Here is a 22,507-nt window from a genome sequence, read left to right on the forward strand (position 1 = left end):
AATTACATGCCATGGAAACAGCTATATTATTATTATTATTATTATTATTATTATTATTATTATTATTATTACAGACACCACCCTACTTACAAGCAAGTTACATTATTATTATTATTATTAAAACAGTTTAACCAGACCACTGAGCTGACATCAGCTCTATTAGGCCTGGTCCGAAGGATTTGAATGAAATGCCAGGTCTAGGTCAGCAGCCAAGTACTGTGACCAAACAGGTGATTGTTTTTATATGTCTTGTACAGTCACTAATGGGGATGTTTACATTTGCTCTTATCAAGTGGACTGCTTCTTTAGCCGCTTTATCAGCCTCTTCGTTTCCTTCAATTCCTACGTGGGCAGGGATTTATCAGCCTCTTCGTTTCCTTAATTCCTACATTGGCAGGGATCTAACACATTTCAATATTTTTTCCATTATTATACAACTTATGGAGTGAAAACTTAATTTGTTGTACAATTTTATTTTTTTGTTTGTGACTAAAAATCACAAAATTATTAAAAGAGGTTTCTTTAATTATTTTTATGGCTGATATTATTGCACAACACTCAGCTGTAAATACTGAAGCATTATCAGGTAGAGAGAACTGATATATTTTGTCTTGGGATAATGCAGCATATCCCACTCCATATTGTGACTTAGATCCGTCTGTGTATATTGCGTAATGTGGACCTTTTTGGATTATATGTTATAATGTATGTTGTCTATGGTGTTCCCGAGTATATGAGTAACTTTTTGATAAAAATTTTAAGTGTGTGCAAATTCTCATTTTATTCACAGTCCAAGGAGGAGGTAATTTCACTATTGAAGGTAACTGTATTTATATTCAGTGACTCAAACAATCTTCTAGCTCTAACTGGAAAAGGTGGTAAATGATTGTTTATAAATACATCTCTTAATTCAAATAATTCTCAGAGCACTCTACATTGCTACTAACTCTCTGAGAATTAGAGCACTCTACATTGCTACTAATTCTCTAGAGAGAGAGAGAGAGAGAGAGAGAGAGAGAGAGAGAGAGAGAGAGAGAGAGAGAGAGAGAGAGAGAGAATGTAGTTCACTACATTCAACTTGTAAAGATGACTTTGGTGATGACCTAAGGGTCCTGAACATACTCTAAGGCCTTTATTGTGAACTGGGTCTAACATTTTCAGCATTGCATCTGATGCTGGGCCATATATTTCACTTCCATAATCAATGATAGACAACAATGTTGCTTTATACAGCACAGTAAGGGCATGTCTATCGGCTCCCCAAGTAGTGTTCGATAGTTTTTAATTAGATTTAATGCTCTTTTACATTTTTATTTCCTGTATGTTATGTGGGCTTTCCAATTTAAGTGAGTATCAAATACTAAACTCAAAAATTTTGCTGTTTGGCAAATAGGTATACAGTACTACAGTTTATGACTTTTAAATCTATTTTTTCACCTTGTTTTTCACATTTTATTTTTATAAAACATGACTACTTGAGTTTTATCTATGGAAAGTTTAAAGCCTACAGATGAGGCCCATTCATCTATTTTTTTTATGGTTGTATGAATAATTCGTTCTGCATGTTTTATGCGAGATGCTGAGTAAGATATGGCAAAACCATCCATATACAGGTTACTTTTAATTCCAATAGGTAGATTATTACTGATATCATTTGTTGCTAAAGTAAACAGTGTGCCACTAAGGACACTTCCTTGTGGAACACCATTTTCAAGTGGAAATGTATTTGAAAATACATCATCAATTCTCACCTGATAAGTGTGATCTGTCAGAAAGTTTTGGATAAACCTAGGCAAATGTCCATGGATGCTGTTTTTATATAAAGTTTTTAATACTGTGTACCTCCATGTCGTATCATATGCCTTTTCAATGTAAAAAAGACAGCTACAGTAATTTGTTTTCGTTCATATCCTCTGCGTATGTGGTCTTCTAAGTTAGACAGAGAATCTAATGTAGATCTGTTACATTGTGACCCGACTTGAGCAAGAGTCAAAATCTTATTTTTTCGAATGTCCCATGCTAGTCGAGCATTTACCATTTTCTCTAGTAATCTGCATAAGTAACTTGTTAAAGAAATTGGTCTGTAATTATTTACAATGCTTGGATCCTTTCCAGGTTTGGGATCAGAATTATTATAGCATTTCACCATTCCTCAGGCAATAACTTTCTGATCCATAAATCATTATAAAACTGTAAAAGACATGACTTTGCCAAAGGTGCTAAGTGGCAGATCATCTCAAAACAAATATTGTGACCTTTAGGAGGAAAATTTATATCACACTAATCGGTAAACGAGGTAACAAACACAATATTAAAGTTTTTTAAGCTACTCAGAAAAAGAAAAGTTAACCTTTACCGACATGTCATACAGATATATCTCAAATCCTATCAAACATTGAGACGGTTATGTATTAAGTCTTGCGTATTATATAGCGCATATCGAAGCTCTGTGGAAGCTCGGGTGCTATCTAATGACTGGTGCATTGTGGGTTGTTGTGGTTCGGGATTGGGGGAGCTCTGTCAAGTTGTAGCAAGATTTAAGGGGATCGGCCGGTTTCCGACTTTTTTAACGACAGGTTGTTGATGATATTGTGTGGAACTTTTGGGGAAAAAATTTTTGTTCAGTGACCTTAGGTTTTGTGACGCCAGAGCATTTTTCAGCCAAAAATGGCCAATTTCAAAATGCATCTCCTCCTTTGCTTTTTGGTTTTAAGGGATGAGATTTGAACCACGTATAAAACACATATGGACATTCGATACAAAGCCGGGGATTTTTGATTTTTCAATTATTTTTCGAGATATGAATTTTTTTTTCTTTTATGAAATTTTCCCGGAAAAATTACAGAAAAAAAATTGCCAAAAATCAGAAACTCAAAATAGTAAAAATCCCCGGCTTTGTTTTAATCTACCATGTTTCCCCATGTTATATTTAAAATTTCATTTAGATTGGTCCAATACTTAGGAGGAGATGCATTTTAAAGGCGAAAAACTTATGTTTTGAGAAACGGGCCTTCAAAGTTTTAGTTACATAAAAAAAGTAAAAGGGACTTCAAAGACTGTGTTACAATTAATTCTATGGTTTTAATTTTTATTTTTGGGTATTAATTAATGCAAAATGATTATAAATAAGAATATTAATTGATTATTTATGTGCCTAAGACACATTCTTATAAATTTTAGGTTCCTGGTCCCCTGTCTGATTTTGCTGCAAGGTATTACTCTAGGGTATCATAGTTGCCTACATTTTTTATTAGTGTCTCAATCCATCCCTTGCCAAATGGATCCTGGGAATTACTTTACATTCACAATTAGGGATTCGTGATTCAAGTAATTCATCAAGTCTTGCTTCACTTATTATGATCATTTTATTTTCAGGATCGTCTATAATATCAGCCTCCGAGCTACTGCTTTCTTTTTCTAAAATATCTTTGCCCTTTGGTAGTGACGAACAAATAAAAAGGCGTTTAGGGGTGGATGTGGTTGGTCTCTGGTCAGCAGAGATCGCTGCCTGCGCCGTTTGATGGGCGACAGCTCTCTCTCTCCGTCGCTTCCATTCCCCTCTATGGCACTAATTTCTTGAACTCTTTCTTCTACTTCTCGCTTGGACTTTTCCGCATTCTAGAAGCATGAAGTGAACTCTTGGACCTTTTTAGGCACGGTGAAAAACAAAAACACCGCAGAAAATACAAAGTTCAGTCAAGGCTAGCGAGCATGAAAAACGTGTCCTTCTAGCTTGAAGTTTATAGGCAACTCTCGGCCACAGTCGGCGTCATGGTATGACGTGTGCGTTGTCATGGCTAGGAATAACTAAAAAGGTGCCGAATAGGATATTATTGACATTATACATTTCATTTCAAAGGAAGTTTTAAGTAATATATATCGCAAAAAACTATACCAGACTAAATCATTTGGGCTACTGGTGTTTTATGGGTATATAGTTATTGTTACATTTTAGGCCATAACTAGAGAAATACGGCAAATTTTAGCATAATATTTCGTGGACACATTCTTGAACCTTATACGAAGCCATAGAATTTTTTTCAGCAAATAGAATTTTTTAAAGATTATCGGGTTTTTTTAGGCAGCCGATCCCCTTAACAGCACTATAACCATTAAAGCCAACGTTTAGCCATCTGTATTCTTAACCCATTACCTCGGGCCCCCCATAAGTCAAGTTAAGTATACCTTCGTTTAACCAGACCACCAAGCTGATTAACCCTTAAACGCCGAGCCTCTATTTACAAAAACGTCTCCCGTATGCCGGCGGCGTTCGGGAGTTAGCGCTGCGGAAAAAAGTTTTTTTCAAAATTACAGCACGCTTAGTTTTTAAGATTAAGAGTTCATTTTTGGCTCCTTTTTTTGTCACTGCCTGAAGTTTAGTATGCAACCATCAGAAATGAACGCGCAGACATAAAAAAATGTTTTTTTCAAAAATTCACCATACATTGAAATATTGTGCTAGAGACTTCCCGTTTGTTGAAAAATGAAGCTAATTGATTGAATATTACTAGACTGTAAGTGTTTTAGCTTACAATTGCAGTTTTCGACCATTTCGGTCAAGTTAAAGTTGACCGAAGGTCGAATTTTTTCTATTTATCGTAATTTATATGAAAATATTTCAAAACTGATAAAAGCTACAACCATGAGTTATTTTCTGTTGTATTCTACATGAAATTGCACACATTTTCATATATAAAAGTTTATGTAACGACTAATATAAAACGGTGCAAACATTACAACAACGTGACGAAAGAATTTCTGAGATGTTCGGCCGAGTTACCGTGCGGACGTAAGGAAAATGTTTTTTTCAAAAATTCACCATAAATCGAAATAGTGCTAGAGACTTCTAATTTATAGCAAAATAAAGGTAAATGATTGAATATTACTAGAATGTAAGAGTTTTAGCTTACAATTGCGTTTTTCGACCATTTCGGTCGAGTTAAAGTTGACCGAAGGTTGAAATTTTGGCAGTTATCGTTATTTATGTGAAAATATTTCAAAACTGATAAAAGCTACAACCATAAATTATTTTCTGTTGTATTCTACATGAAATTGCGGACATTTTCATATATAAAAGTTTATGTAATGACTAATGTAAACGATGCAAACATTACGACAACGTGAAAAGAATTTCTGAGATGTTCGCGGAGTTACCGGCATGAGCGTAAGGAAAAAGTTTTTTTTTTTTCAGAAATTCACCATAAATCGAAATATTGTGCTAGAGACTTCCAGTTTGTTTCAAAATGAAGGTACATGATTGAATATTACTAGAATGTAAGAGTTTTAGCTTATAATTGCATTTTTTTACCATTTTGGTAGAGTTAAAGTTGACCGAAGGTTGAAATTTTGGCAGTTATTGTGATTTATATGAAAATATTTCAAAACTGATAAGAGCTATAACCATGAGTTATTTTCTGTTGTATTCTACATGAAATTGAGCACATTTCCATATATAAAACTTTATGTAACGACTTATATAAAATGGTGCAAACATTACGACAACATGACGAAAGAATGTCTGGCGCGGACGTAAGGAAAAAAGTTTTTTTCAAAATTTCATCATAAATCAAAATATTGTGCTAGAGACTTCCAATTTGTTGCAAAATGAAGGTAAATGATTGAATATTACTAGAATATAAGAGTTTTAGCTTACAATTGTGTTTTTTGACCATTTCGGTCGAGTCAAAGTTGACCGAAGGTTGAAATTTTGGCAGTTATACACATTTTCATATATAAAACTTTATGTAACGGCTAATATAAAACAGTGCAAAAATTACGAAAAAATGACGAAAGAATTTCTGAAATTTTCGGCAGAGTTACCGCACGGACGTATGGAAAGTTTTTTTCAAAAATTCACCATAAATCAAAATATTGTGCTAGAGACTTCCAATTTGTTGCAAAATGAAGGTAAATGATTGAATATTACTAGAATGTAAGAGTTTTAGCTTACAATTGCGTTTTTCGACCATTTCGGTCGAGTCAAAGTTGACCGAAGGTTGAAATTTTTTGTAGTCGACGTATGGTACGTCCACTTGGCACCCAACAGACAATTTTAGTCGACGTATGATACATCCAGTAGGCGTTTAAGGGTTAACAGCTCTCCTAGGGCTGGCCCGAAGGATTAGATTTATTTTACTTGGCTAAGAACCAACTGGTTACCTAGCAACAGGACCTACAGCTTACTGTGGAATCCGAACCACATTATAACGAGAAATGAATTTCTATCACCAGAAATAAATTTCTCTAATTCTTCATTGGCCGGTTGGAGAATCGAACGCGGGCCCAGCAGAGTACTAGCCGAGAACGGTACCAACATGTCCAATGAAGAACTGTCGGGCCCCACGTAATAGAGACTTTCAGATAATATATGCTCCACTACCAAAAAGTCAGCCCAGCTACCAAAAAGTCAGACCGCAGCAAACACAATATTATGTTACTACGTTATTTGGAAAAGGAAAGTTAACCTTTAACGACAATAGTTGAACACAGAGTATCATCATATAGAAATATCTCAACTCCTTACAAACACTAATTGAGACTTGCAGATAGGCAATTCAATAACGTAAATAGTGGTTCGGCAACAAAAGCAATGTTTACATTTATTATGTTAACCAGTCAAGAAGTGGTGGCGCAGTAAACTACGCTACTGGAGTTAAAACTACAGATACTTGACTGCGAAATCGCTAATGTAGCAAAATATGATAAACTTGAATCAGATCTTAATAACAAAACAATAAAATGCTGATCCTGAAAGCTGTAGGCTTGAAAGCTACCTGAAGTCAGCAATAATACTTCACTGAAATCCAGTTTCCAGCCGGTAAATTTAAGAACAAAGCTGCCATCGATGCTTGCTGTTTACTTGAGCATGGCAGAAAACAGAATGAGACTGTCTGCTAAGTTGTTCCTGGAAACTATAACTATGTAATTACTTGGTAAGTTACTTTACACACACACACACACACACACACACACACACACACACACACACACACACACACACACACACACACACACACACACACACACACACACACACACACACACACACACACACACACACATATATATGAAAATAAGAAGGCCCATAAAACACTATTTAAACGTTGAAACCATATATTTCCATCACTTGTTTCTGTGCCCCTGTTCACTGGTAGAATATGGACAGGTGGAAAGTTACAATGGTATATATACAAAAACATGAAGGTGTGGCCTTAGGCCTCCGATGTTAAGGAGGTGGCGATTCTTAAGAAGGAGGAGAATGACCAAATTCCCTAGTGGTTTTTGGCCTCATTAGCTCCCGTTTGGCGATGGATCTGGCGGTCAGCGTTTCTTGGGTCATCTTCTTCAAGATGGGTCTGAGGATTAAGGTGTGATGGCGTCCGATTTCCAATGTCCTCCTGACAGGTTCATATTGTTGGTTTGATTGATGATAGCAGATTCCAGCATCTTTCTTTGTGCGGACAGCTACTCTTGAAAACCAACTCCGCCCCACTCCAGTTAATGACATGCCCTGTATTTCTAATATGTAGGAAAATTCCCAACTCTCCGAGCGTAACGTACTGATCTTTTGTGCTCTGTTATTCTTTACGAGAATGATCTACCTGTCTCGCCTACATAGATGTCATGACAATTACTACACGGTATCTTGTAAACTCGGCTTCTTCCCTTTTGTTATTTAAGTATACGTTAACGAGCGAACTCGATGGATTTGGGATAATGGAAAATGAAAGGATTATTAGAACTGAGTTGCTCGGTGGCCTTTTGGATGTTTTCATCGTATGGAAGCTTTATTTTGTTGTTGAAATCTATTTGTCTGTTGTGAGTGGGACCTCTGTAGTATATTTTATTCGCTTTATTAATAGCCCTCTCGATAATGTGTGGTGGATAGAGCAGTTCTTTGCGTTAGGTGTTGGCGGATCGTGTTAAATTCTTGATCCAGGTACTCATTTGAACATATCCTAAGTCCTCTGAGGAATAGGTTGCACCCTACCATGATTTTTACGGAGACGTCGTGGTAGCTTAATCACAAAATCTGACAAAGACGGGCAAATAGTTCTGTTAGACAAGGAGACATACATCAATAAAGTTCAAGAACTTCTAAACGATGGGAGACCTATGACAAATTAACGAAAGATCCCACAACAAATATTGCTGCTCAGTTTAACAAATCAGTTAGAACCATAGGGGCAATAAAAAGACATAGAATTACTAGAGACATTCAAGGTAATCAACCCCTCTCTCCCCTATTTTTACGGCCTCCGAAAACACATAAAGATGGGATTCCTTTACGCCCCATAATATCTAGCAGGGCTCTTTCATGTACAAATTATCAAAATGGCTCGCAGACTTGTTATCACCCTTTCTAGGAACCTTCTCATCCTCCCACGTCAAACATGCAGAGGATTTCATACAAAAATTTAATAGTTTAAACATCCCCTCAAACAACATCAAACTGCTCAGTCTAGACGTCGATTCATTATTTACTAAAGTCCCGATTGCCGACGTGTTGTCTTTCTTAGAGAGGAAGTTACAACCATATGAAGACCATTTTCCTCTTGGCATAGATAAAACTTTAAAACTTATCAACCTCTGTGTAACTAACAACATGTTTTCTTTCAATGGTAATTTTTACAAACAAAAATTTGGCTGTAGCATGGGAAGTCCCCTATCACCCCTTCTAGCAAACTTGTACATGGAATATTTCGAAACAGAACTTTTGTCGTCTATCAAACCCCATAATATGATCTGGCTTAGATACGTAGATGATATCTTTACTTTCTGGGACAATAGCTGGGGGGACTTTAATGAATTTTTTAATAGGCTAAATTCGCTAGTTCTGACCATAAAATTTAAAACAGAATGGGAAAAGGACGGAAAACTGCCGTTCCTAGATGTACTGATCATAAGAAAACAGAACAGGTATGCATTTACAGTATATAGAAAACCCACCTTCGCTGTCTCCTACATTCATTTCTTAAGCTACCACTGACGTCTCCGTAAAAATCATGGTAGGGTGCAACCTATTCCTCAGAGGACTTAGGATATGTTCAAATGAGTACCTGGATCAAGAATTTAACACGATCCACCAACACCTAACGGACAGCTGCTCTATCCACCACACATTATCGAGAGGGCTATTAATAAAGCGAATAAAATATACTACAGAGGTCCCACTCACAACAGACAAATAGATTTCAACAACAAAATAAAGCTTCCATACGATGAAAACATCCAAAAGGCCACCGAGCAACTCAGTTCTAATAATCCTTTCATTTTCCATTATCCCAAATCCATCGGGTTCGCTCGTTAACGATACTTAAATAACAAAAGGGAAGAAGCCGAGTTTACAAGATACCGTGTAGTAATTGTCATGACATCTATGTAGGCGTTGTTGAGGTAGATCGCTCTCGCAAAGAATAACAGAGCACAAAAGATCAGTTTACGTTACGCTTCGGAGAGTTCGGGAATTTTCCTACATATTAGAAATACAGGGCATGTCATTAACTGGAGTGGGCGGAGTTGGTTTTCAAGAGTAGCTGTCCAGGTACAAAAGAAAGATGCTGGAATCTGCTATCATCAATCAAACCAACAATATGAACCTGTCAGGAGGACATTGGAAATCGGACGCCATCGACACCTTAATCCTCAGACCCATCTTGAAGAAGATGACCCAAGAAACGCGACCGCCAGATCCATCGCCAAACGGGAGCTAATGAGGCCAAAAATAAACTAGGGAATTTGGTCATTCTCCTCCTTCTTAAGAATCGCCACCTCCTTAACATCGGAGGCCTAAGGCCACACCTTCATGTTTTTGTATATATACCATTGTAACTTTCCACCTGTCCATATTCTACCAGTGAACAGGGGCACAGAAACAAATGATCAAAATATATGGTTTCAACGTTTAAATAGTGTTTTATGGGCCTTCTTATTTTCATATTACACTGTAGTATTACAGGAAAAGACATTCATATATATATATATATATATATATATATATATATATATATATATATATATATATATATATATATATATATATATATATATATATATATATATATATATATATATATATATATATATATATATTTTCTTCTTTTAACATGCTTTTTCCCATTTTTGTATATATATATTATTATATATATATATATATATATATATATATATATATATATATATATATATATATATATATATATATATATAATACATATATATATTATATTATATAATATATATATATATATATATAATACATATATATATATATATATATATATATATATATATATATATATATATATATATATTTATATATATATATATATATATATATATATATATATATATATATATATATATTATATATATATATATATATATATATATATATATATATATATATATATATATATATATATATATATATATATATATATATATATATATATATATATATATATATATATATATATATATATATATATATATATATATAATATATATATATATATATATATATATATATATATATATATATATATATATATATATATATATATATATATATATATATATATATATATATATATATATATATACATATATATGCACACACACACATTTATTTATGTTTTCTACATACATCCCCAAGTGGCTGGTACTAAACACGGAGCCCATTTTTTCCACATAAACGTGCTTCAACAACAAAATTATATTTTATAATTTTATATAAAAGGGAGGAGATTTAATAACAAACATTTTCCATTAAGGAAAGAGAGATGAGTCAGACAAGAGAGAGAGAGAGAGAGAGAGAGAGAGAGAGAGAGAGAGAAATTTACACATCTGTATCCAGAGCCTACTAGATACTTCATCTATACTCCCCAGAAGTGCAAAGCGAAATGATGTTACCTTCCACTACTCATGAATACAGTGAGTGTTGCCATGTAACACTTTTTCATCTATTTAGGATTACACGTTTCCAAATACTATACTAAATTTTTTTATCAACTATCTGAGAGAGAGAGAGAGAGAGAGAGAGAGAGAGAGAGAGAGAGAGAGAGAGAGAGAGAGAGAGAGACTATATGTATATGTGTGTGCATGTATGTATACAAAGTACAGTCATACTTCGACTTACACGAGGTTAGGTTCCAGAACCCTCGAGGCTAAATTTTCTAGTAAAGTTTGGCATGGTCTCTAAAAATGCTAATAAATGCTTATTTCTAAAGTTTAAACACTAAATATGACCCTAATCATCCTCCCAAATGATTAAGTTAACTTTTAAATGGAATTAAAGTTACTGTAATTTCATTTAAAAGTTAGCTTAATATATTGCCCTTAAAAAGAGAAATAAATGGTTTACATAAAAACTGAGAGTTGTAAGAGAATTTCTCTCTCTCTCCCCTTCCAACCGATCTATTTTTAGAATCATCCCAACCTCTTTTTAGCAACTTTTTTATTCTGCGTCTCTTTCTCTTTGTTCTGAAATGCTTTTTCATGAACAAACAATGTTTTATATTTTGACTAATACAACTCTTAGTTATTATGTCTCTATGTTTTAGAACGTATTTGCGACACTGGCGCATTTACACTAAGAGACGATACAGGTCAAATTAGATCCATTTAAACTATCTACTGTACAGGTAAAGATGTACAGAGAATTAATAAGTTGTAAAAATGTGTGAGCGCTAACTAAGAGAGAGAGAGAGAGAGAGAGAGAGAGAGAGAGAGAGAGAGAGAGAGAGAGAGAGAGAGAGAGAGAGAGAGAGAGAGAGAGAACCAACACAAATGGTAAAGAATCACCTAGTTCAAGGGTTGCCCTTACTTAAGAGAGTGAAATTATTTATCAGTTATCACGGAGACTGAGAGAATAACAGAGAGAGAGAGAGAGAGAGAGAGAGAGAGAGAGAGAGAGAGAGAGAGAGAGAGAGAGAGAGAGATTGTCCTTACTTGAAATGTCAAGTTATATTATTTATGAATTACAGTATTTCGGAGAGAGAGAGAGAGAGAGAGAGAGAGAGAGAGAGAGAGAGAGAGAGAGAGAGAGAGAGAGAGAGATTGTCCTTACTTGAAATGTCAAGTTACATTATTTATGAATTACAGTATTACGGAGAGAGAGAGCGAGAGAGAGTTAGCTTAATACATTACCCTTAAAAAAAGAAATAAATGGTTGACTTAAGAATATAGTGTGTGACTCTCCCCCCCATTCCACCAATCTATTTTTAGAAGTCTTCTCAACCCCGTTTTTACAAACTTTTTTATTCTGTCACTTTCTCTTTGTTCTGAAATGCTCTATGTCTCTATGTTTTAGAACTGCGCATTTACAGTTTGTAAACAGTACAGGTAAAATTAGATCAATTCAAAATTATCTACTGTACAGTTAAAGACATACAGAGAAACAGTGCTGTAATACGAGGTTGGCTAACTTCGAGAGAGAGAGAGAGAGAGAGAAAGAGAGAGAGATGACAGAGAGAGAGAGAGAGAGAGAGAGAGAGAGAGAGAGAGAGAGAGAGAGAGAGAGAGAGAGAGAGAGAGAGAGACAAGAAAAAATTTGACCACTGATTAGCAACACTCATTCTTGTCATGTTAAATGACATGTCTGACAGCTTTTGCCTTCCACCTTCTTACAAACGATGAGGGAAGAATTTGTTTGTTCAAGATAATACAAATTTTGTATTACAGTTTTTATTATTATTATTATTATTATTATTATTATTTATTTAATTTTATTAATCTTATTAATAATTGAAAATTGGTACATATTATTACTTAAAAAGTTTATTTATCATACAAATAAACATACCTGTTTACATGTACCATAAAAATTCATCTCACTAAAAGAAAGAAAGAGAGAGAGAGAGAGAGAGAGAGAGAGAGAGAGAGAGAGAGAGAGAGAGAGAGAGAGAGAGAGAGAGAGAGAGAGAGAGAGAGAAATTATTACTTTTAATAATATCTAATATTTAATTTACACACAAAAGCTTGAAAACTTATAAATTACATAAAAAAATTAAACAAACACTTTTGCCGGGTTTCTCAGTGTACAGAGATGTTCGCGTGTCTGTGAAAAACTCGTGTATGACCATTAGTTAGGTTCCAATAAAAAATTCGTGTGTCTGTGAATTCATGCAATTCGAATCGCGCAAGTTCGAGGTATTACTGTATACTGTATACCCAAATGTCTGAATCTATATCCAGCAATAACAGTTGTTTTGCTTCATCATACGCCTGGCAGTGCCAATAATGTTTGTTTTGCTCCAAACCCTTCAAACTGAATTTACAAAATCATAAGAGGTCTACAGCTGAAAAGCGGAAGGTTGGTAGTACATGCATACCACCTTCATGTACCCGGTACTATGCAACAGCCTTGAATGGTGGTACTCCCTGTACCCCCAAACAAATTGTCAGTAAAGAAGAGGTTAGATAAGAGGAAGAAATCTGAAACAACAAATTTACATAATATTATGGATTACAAAGGTATAATGCTTTTCAGAAGACAGACGAATTCAATATGCTCACCAGCTACAACATCAGGGTCACACCCAAAAATATGAAAAATATGCCATAAGGAAGTTCCATTTAAACTGAAACAAGTTGAAGGGTGTTAAAACATGGTGAGCCAACTCATACATGTCAAGAGCCATATAAGATTTTCAAAAGTGCCAGGTAATTAAATTCCATAAGGTGTCAAAAACTATTATTCATTACTTACATTTCTCTTATCCTGTCCCTTGGAGTGAGCTGATCCAACCTTTAGGACACACCCATCAATCTGAAATCATAAAAATCATAACTGCATTTAACTTAATAGTCTGGTTAATCTATCTTTTTTTTTTACTAACAAAAAACCTACTTGCCATTGACAACCAACATGAGAGGGTTGAGACAAGTAACTTTCCTTTAGTTTACCCTAAGTAATAAAAAGTAAATTAAAATTAAACAAAATAATATCGCATACAGATCAGCTGCTTAAACAAATCTATATCTTCCCCAATCACACTTTGAACTTTTGAAAGCAAAGAATTCAACAGCTTGCAAGGTTGGGTATTTTAAACCTCAGTGTACTGTACTTGCATAAGCAAAACCATGCAAGATCTTGTTTTGATATGAAGAGCAGGATCTTTCAATGCAGACAAAGTTATGATGGGTCAGTTACCATTGACACAAAGAACCCACACTTATAGCTTTAGACAGGCAGGCACCAGTCATGTTCATTCCAGTGTCTGCTATATCTAGTTCATTTGACGGATTATTCCACTAAGTATGAAATATGATTTGTGTGACTCCAGACTCAGATACATCTGATAGATAATGAAATCCAAAGGGTTTAAGTTCATTAGAATAATGCTGTATACATATTTACTACTGCACTTCCCTTACCTATAGTATAATCATAATAAAGTGACGAAATTCATTAATCAAACGCATACTAATTGTTCTTCACCTATACTAAAACCCAACAAAATAGAAATCGAACCACAGGTGAATAACTTTCATTAGTCTTATTACTGTGATTTACGCAAGAATATATCCCTGAAATTGTTCTAAGTTATCACAGTTCCTTGCATTAATATTGTTTTGAGTTTTGTAATGAAACCATTCTGATACCAAACAGCCTCTCAAACAAAATCTCTACTGAGTGACAATATCCTTTTTCTAAAACCTAATTACCATACTTCATAAAATTTCCTGTCACTAAGAACAAAAAATTTAATAAACAAAATCAGTCCTTCTTGGACATTCATCTTCTTGATTTTTAGCAAAATATACTTGGATAGGTAGTGGCAGTGGTACTGGCACTCCTTAGGTCCCAAGGTCAAGCCACACTTACTGGCATGATAGAGTTCACTACTAAAATGACCTTAACATCTCTGTGAACCAATGATGGGGAGGGCAATGCTATATATAGAGTCTTCAATCGCCACTGCATGTTTTCCTTGATCTTACCTTAGATGGAAAGGAGGTTTGGCACTCATCATGTGTAAAAATCAAGAATTTACAATACTGTGCAATCAGATATTGGCCTTTTCCTTACCTATGCCACTCATGAGTGACCTTTGAATCTTTATTGAAGAAATAACAGTTTGTATAAATGACAATGCTCATTCATAAACCGATGGGATGAATAGGCCCAACCAAGAACTTCTCTCTGATGATGCAACTCTTGATGTAATTTTTTATTACGAATTTACTTTTGCAAAACATATCCAGTCTATCTCTGACTAAACTGCGAAAAACCATGGTACAGTGGAACCCCCGTATTTGTGGGGGATGTGTACCAGACTGCCAACCCCCGCCAAATAGTTAAAATCTGCAAATACTTGACAACCCCCTCTAAAAACACTTATAACTGCCTATCTTCAAAGTTCAAATACCAAATGTATACCTTAAATTAGCATCCTACATCAAATATACCTTAACTGTTATCCTATTACTGTATTAATCTTTGAAATGATATTATTACTATATCATTTCAGAGTCATCTTAAACATTTCACCATTAAAAATATATAAGTATGTACTTCTAACCCTTCCAGCCAATAACTGAGAGAGAGAGAGAGAGAGAGAGAGAGAGAGAGAGAGAGAGAGAAAGTATATCTTTCTATCAACCACTCTCCCTTTCTATCTATCTATCTATCTATCTATCTATCTATCTATCTCTCACATTCCTTTGGTGAGAGAGAGAGAGAGAGAGAGTGGCAACATTTATTTCACCACCGCGTGGCAACATCATCTACCCTTGCGGTCAGTATGTCAAGATACTTGACATATTTGACAGGTTACACCCACCTCGCTCCAAAGCTTTCAGAAAAAGATAAGGGAAGAATTTATATTGACCTAAAACCTTATTAATTCAGTTTATTTCCTTTACATTAGTACTAATATTAATATCTGAAAATTAATATTAATACTAATATTAATATCATTTGAAAATTAGTAAATCATTTATTTATTATACAAAACAAACATACATATTACATATGCATAGACATTCTCTCATCTCAGTGAGGGAGAGAGAGAGAGAGAGAATTATTTTTATTATTTCATGTTATTATTTAATCTTATTAAACTTAATGTTAATATTTGAAGATTAGTATTGTAAATAATATTTTATCATAAAATGTATATGTAGGTACAGTACAGTATTTAGCCATGAAAATAATATGAAAATACAGAATATTGCTCTGCAAAAAACTCTGTGGATGGGTGAGTTTTCCTGCGAATAATTTATGGATAGGTTCCACACAAAATTCCACAAATCACTGAGTCCACAAATTGTCAGCCCGCCAATCCTGGGGGTTTACTGTATACTAAATCTTCCAAGATTTTTGGAGATCTGTTTTCCCAACATTATGTTTTTATTCTTTTATTCTGCCAAGTTCTAAATATTCCTTCCCTGTTTAGTCTTCAACAGCTGACTCACGACTGAAATTGCTGCATAAAAACTTAAAAATTCTACTAAATTTCTTATCCTGGATCTTGGAATTAATCTTTTGCATTGCTGTTCAGTTAGCACACTGTGTATGCTGCATCAAATTTTCCCTCTTTTTGAGTCTTTTCACTCTGGCCTCCCTACTATAGTTAATCTTAACAATCTCCATGTTTCTTCAGTAAGGTTCAACACTACACTTTTCTAAATGTTTATTCCAATTGCGATCAAATTATGGAATGATTTTCCTAATGCTGTAGTTAAATCATTGTAACTTTGGAAATTCAAACCTGGTTTATACACCTTTTCTTTTAAGCAGGTTGACTTTATTACTTATACTATTTTACTTTGTGTATCTCAATATATTTTTCTATACTAAGCTGCTCTCCCCATTGGAGCTCTTGGGCTTATAGCATTATGCTTTCTAAACTACAGTTGCAGCTTGGTCTGTAATAATAATATCAACAACAATAATAAGTGGGACATAATTACCAGTGATCTCTACAAACTAAAATTAAGAGCAAACCTTAATTTTGTGAAGATTACCTAATATGACAGATCTCCTTTTGCATATCCTATGGCGTTCAAGTGATATCTTCAAATATTCCAATATTATTCTATGTAATGTGTCTTTATGCATAAAGCCTGTCTTTTCAATGATCAATTGAAAATTCCTTAAGGCTCAAACTCAAAATTCTCTTCATTACACCTATCACAGTCAAGACTTCCATTTTCATGCATTACTTGCATGAAACATACCTCACTTCATAGCTTATTTTACAGCTAAACACTGAAGTTACTCTCTAAAAACATTCCAATTGCATCAAGTTTGTTAACAAATTCATCCACTATTACAACCTGTTGAATGAAGAAAAATTTTAATGCAACATTTAACAGCCAAAGTTTCATACACTACAACAACCGATTAAGACTCACAATGATTTTTGTTCCTTGCAGAGTTAAATCAGACAGACTTTACTGCAAAGGTTTCTAAAGGACTATGACTGTATTGGAGGAGTTAACATTTGAGGAAAAATTTCCAGCGTTACAAAACTCAAATTTTCAGTCTTCAAAAGTATGAAAATGGGTCAATTATCACATTCCATAAATACCCATCACTATTTTACAAGAGCCTTTTTCTTCAATGATATTGCTTACAAATTTAACCAGACAACTGAGCAAAATCTCATTACTGGCACAAAGATGACCGAGTTATTTTTATAAAGATGCTAATTTGCCCTAAATGCATTGGTGTAATCTGCTAAACTCGGTTTTTTTTACCGAGGTGCATTAGCACTGACTTGCAGGGGTGCCCTTTTAGCTCAGAAAAGTTTCCTGCTAGCTGATTGGTTGCAAGTATTTTGTCCGAATAGCATCATTGTTTTCAAATAATTACCAAGTAATGTGACTCAAAACTTATTTGCTAACCTAAATTTCTCCCTCAGATATATGTTTTGTCAATAAATGATGATAATGAATAAACAGATTATAAAGTAATGTGATGGTAAGTCTAAATTTAATAACAACACCTGCCGAAGTCAATGACAGGAGCTTGTTTTCGGCTGCACGCTGCATAATTTTTTTTACTTTTCACATATTGTAATATTCACATATTACAAATTCATTACAACGAATTTCAGGATGTTATTCACCGAGCTGTGATTTTTCATTTTACAAGCAGAATGAGAGAATATGTTCAGTAACCATGTTAATTACGTATTTTGGTAGCCATATCTCATAAAATCAGCGAAACTAATATGCTACAACTATATGTAGAAATCAGAGAAGAGTTTACCAATCAGCGCCTTCCTTACAAAACGTCTATACGCAAGGATTCATAAGCTGCATATCCAGGAACTGCTACTACTTCAGAGAGGTACCATATTTCTCCATCGGTGGTAATTTGTCTCAACTCCCGTGAAGCTGACTGTAACGGCAACTAAGATGCTTGGGACTGGAGTGGTGCAGTTCCTTGGTGTTGAGACAATTTGGAGCCTTGGTAATTCAGGGACCTTGGTCCTTGGTATTAGCAACTCAATTCCTTGGTACTGAAACATCATGGATATCTGGCAAGCTTCTCAAGTCCTCTGAACTGTAGTTGCTGGCATCCTTGGTTTTGGAGTGGATCAAAACCTCGGAAACTAGGAGAGGTTTATATCCTTGATACTAGAGCGACCTGGATCATTGGCAATAAGTCAACTAAAGAGCCTCTGCATCAAAACAGGTGGTGGCTCAGTGGGACTTTCAACAAAATGCATCCTGTGGGTCCACAGTTAAAGCATCACATAGCCTATAAAAGATTTTCACTAGCCCAAGTCCTTGCTGTTCACTGAGCTAAAGGGGGGAAGGGGGGCAGAATGAAATAACTCTACTTTCTGAAACATCAGGAGCCATTGCCTAACTCTTCCAGGTCTCACCTGAGAAGAGAGTTTTGCCAAGTTCATATAAGCTTATGTATATTCAGTCTCTTGAAAGTGACCTGTCCCTTGCCTCTGCTGTACAGAGCAATATTTAAATGGTTTGAATGATAAAAATGAATACGAACATTAACCAATAAAATATAGAAAATGCCTCTAAAATACAGTAAACTCCTCCTCCTCCAAACAAAATCTTTTATTATAACAATGAAATTTACACCAGACTTACCTCATGCGGACCATCATCAATGGCCTCTTGAACAGAACTTCCTTCTGCAAATCTAATAAAGCCATATCCTCTAGAGGTACCTCTGGAGTCTGTGGTTATCCGTGCCTCTTTAATCTCTCCATACTTACAAAAATAATCATAAAGTGTCTCCTCGTTTGCTTCCTCACTCAAGTTTCCAACAAATATTGTACATGGCTCCCCTGACCCACTGGCAGACTGAAAAAAAAGAGAGAACCTTTGGTGAATGATACATCAACATACTTTGGCTTTAAAAACAGAACCAAGTTTTAAACTGACCAATTCATTATCCAATATCATATGAGCCAAACCAAATTATTATAATGCCTTAGGTAGTCTGACCAGACCAATTGTTGTAATTCTTCAGATTCGTAGGGTTAGCCCTAAGGGTTTAATCTAATAATAAAATTTTTATTTCACTCAATAAATGCAGTTCTTTGAAAAAAATTAACTAGAAAAGCATGAAAATGATGACTGATAAATTTCATTAATTGATATGCAATAAAGCTGCCGTATTCGCCGGGGATGCATACCACACCCCCTACGAGTAGCTGCAACCCACGAATACTAAGAACCCTTCTAAAAACACTTAGAACTGCCTACTTTGATAGTTCAAACACACAAAGAAAATTAAAAATGCTTATACAGGTATTATCCGACTTACGATGGGGTTAGGCTCCAAAAAAACCCATCATTTGTTGGAAAAAACGTATATCGAATACTGTATATCCTAGCCTACACTAGGGTATTCAGTACCATGTATACATATATGGTAGCCTAGCCTACAATATAACGTATACTCTATACATACATGGTATAATAATTATTAATATCAGCTAATTCTGGAGGTTCAAGCAGAGTGACTTATGATAATTCAATACAAAGAGAAATTGAATAACAAACAAGAATTAGCTCAGCCTACACTATGGCATATCGTACATCGTAAAAGTGTCAGACACCACTGTTCCTACAGCCTAAAATGAGTGGTGCAATGAGAATTATCCAAGCCTACACAACACCCAATACTGTACTTTCAGGCATGTCCCAAAGTGAAGCATGACAACAACACCCCAAGCCACTGAGCTGGAGGTGTAAGAACAAATGATAAGAGGCTGAGCCTATCAAACTCACAATGGGCCTCACTGGTTGCCCTTCTTTATGAACCTTTACTTTGCCATACATATAAGTAAGAGTGGCATTAACAGCAGCAAATTTCTTGGCTAGTTCTTAGTAGTACTTTAATAAAGATTTCACAGCACTATTATAATTTACTAATTTGCAGGGTAATATTCACTAATTACTGTATTTTTATGTTATTTTTGTGACTAAATACATTTTTATGATAAAAAAAGATTTACTAATTTTCAAATATTAATATCAATGTAAACACAGAAAAATATCAATAATATGATAAAGTAAAAGCCCTCAATATTGATCTATTATCATCTTAATATGTAATGTATAAAAAAAAACTTTCTTGACATTTGTAATTGTTTCACCAATGTAAACATAACTCAGTTCACACTCTCTCTCTCTCTCTCTCTCTCTCTCTCTCTCTCTCTCTCTCTCTCTCTCCATGATGACAGGCTACTGGCTGGAAGGGTTGAAAGTAGCTAATCACACAGCTTGTAGCTCAGATGATCCTCATTGGGCGGGTGGGTTCCGTTCTCAGCTGGCACTCTGTTGGCCGCACGTTCGAATCTCCGACCGGCCAATGAAGAATATGAGGAATTTATTTCTGGTGATAGAAATTCATTTCTTGCTATACAGTAATGTGGTTCAGATTCCACAATAAGCTGTAGGTCCAGTTGCTACATAACCAATTGGTTCTTAGCCACATAAAATAAATCTAATCCTTCGGGCCAGCCCTAGGAGGGCTGTTAATCAGCTCAGTGGTCTATTTAATCTAAAGTATACTTAACTTTTTTTGTAGCTCAGATGCTTTGTATACATACTGTCACTAACGCATGAGTTCTCTCTCTCTCTCTCTCTCTCTCTCATAAGAGAGAGAGAGAGAGATTTTTTATGCATATGTAACATATTTTCCATACTGTAATTACAATTTTTTGCATTTCAATAACTAGATAACTTATGTGGGTATACAGTACCCGTATGATTTACGTAATCTTAAACTTATCATTATTAATTATAATGTTTGAACTATTAAAATAGGCAATGAACTATTAAAATAGGTTACAAGTGTTTTAGTTTAAGGTATACAGGGTATGACAAAAAATGATTTACTAATTTTCAAATATTAATATTACTGTAAATGACAGTCAGAGCCATCTGCACAACACTGAAAAGGCAATTGCCAAGAAGCAAGAGCCATTCTATCACCAGTCTAATGCACTCTTCCTAAATAAGCGTAAGTAGAAGAGCTTCTATTTACAATTAGGAACAATTGTCACAAGGTGATAAATATGAGGGTATAGAGGGAAAAACTGAGTAAGAGAGGGGGGGGGAGGTTATCGTCTGCTCGGAGGATGATGTGGCTCAGAAACTAATGAAGTAAATGTAATAAAGTTGACCCACCGTATTCATGGTGGATGTGTCCTACAACCCCCGCAAATAGTTAAGATTCATGAATACTTAAAAACTCCCCCTCTAAAAATGCTTGTAAGTGCCTATCTTGAAAGTTCAGACATCAAATGTATACCTTAAACTATCATCCTACATCAAATATACCTTAAACTATTATCCTATTACTGTATTAATCATTGAAATGATATTATTATTATCATTTCAAAGTCATCTTAAACATTTTACCCTTAAAAATATACGTACGTTACTGTATAGCTTACAGCTACGTGTGGAAATAATCCAGTCCCCATACATAATCAGGCATGCATATTTTCTTTCATACAGTTACTATTCAAGCTGTCCTGTTTTCTTTTACAAGGGAAACATTGGTATGTAATTCACATGAGAGAGAGAGAGAGAGAGAGAGAGAGAGAGAGAGAGAGAGAGAGAGAGAGAGAGAGAGAGAGAGAGAGAGAGAGAGAAATACATGTGCACATTAAAAAATTTCATACTACACTACATACACATTAAGATTATGTAAATCATACAGGTACTCACCAGTAATGACTGTTGTTTAGAGATGATGATGATGAATTAGCTGTGCAGTTAAATGAATGATGATAGATATGACTGCACAGCAAAGCAGAGGAGTTACATCTCCTCTGAGGGCTCCTCTTTCCCTTCTTTAGGGGTTTTGGGAGGCACTACTTCAGGCAATTGGGGAGGCACTACTTCAGGCAGTTGGGGAGGCACTTCTTCAGGCACTTGGGGAGGCACACTTCAGGTGATTGGGGAGGTATTTCTTCAGGTGCTTGGGGAGGCACTACTTAAGGCGATTGGGGAGGCACTTCTTCAGGGGTTTGGGGGGGAGCTTTGGAGGGTCCTTCTTCAT

General features: G+C 34.9%; 1 protein-coding gene across 8 annotated transcripts in view; it reads right to left on the minus strand.

Annotated features, from left to right (window-relative positions):
* The window catches only part of LOC136838854 (uncharacterized), a 208,323-nt gene that overhangs the window by 20,521 nt on the left and 165,295 nt on the right, over nt 1-22,507 (minus strand). For all 8 annotated transcript variants that reach the window (XM_067104509.1, XM_067104506.1, XM_067104505.1 and 5 more), the window contains 2 exons: nt 19,075-19,290; nt 13,712-13,771 (listed from right to left, as the gene is read on the minus strand). In XM_067104509.1, the coding sequence (XP_066960610.1) occupies nt 13,712-13,771; nt 19,075-19,290 (276 nt within the window). The remainder of the gene's footprint in view (nt 1-13,711; nt 13,772-19,074; nt 19,291-22,507) is intronic.

The sequence above is a fragment of the Macrobrachium rosenbergii genome, chromosome 5, assembly GCF_040412425.1.
Source record: "Macrobrachium rosenbergii isolate ZJJX-2024 chromosome 5, ASM4041242v1, whole genome shotgun sequence".
NCBI lineage: Eukaryota > Metazoa > Arthropoda > Malacostraca > Decapoda > Palaemonidae > Macrobrachium > Macrobrachium rosenbergii.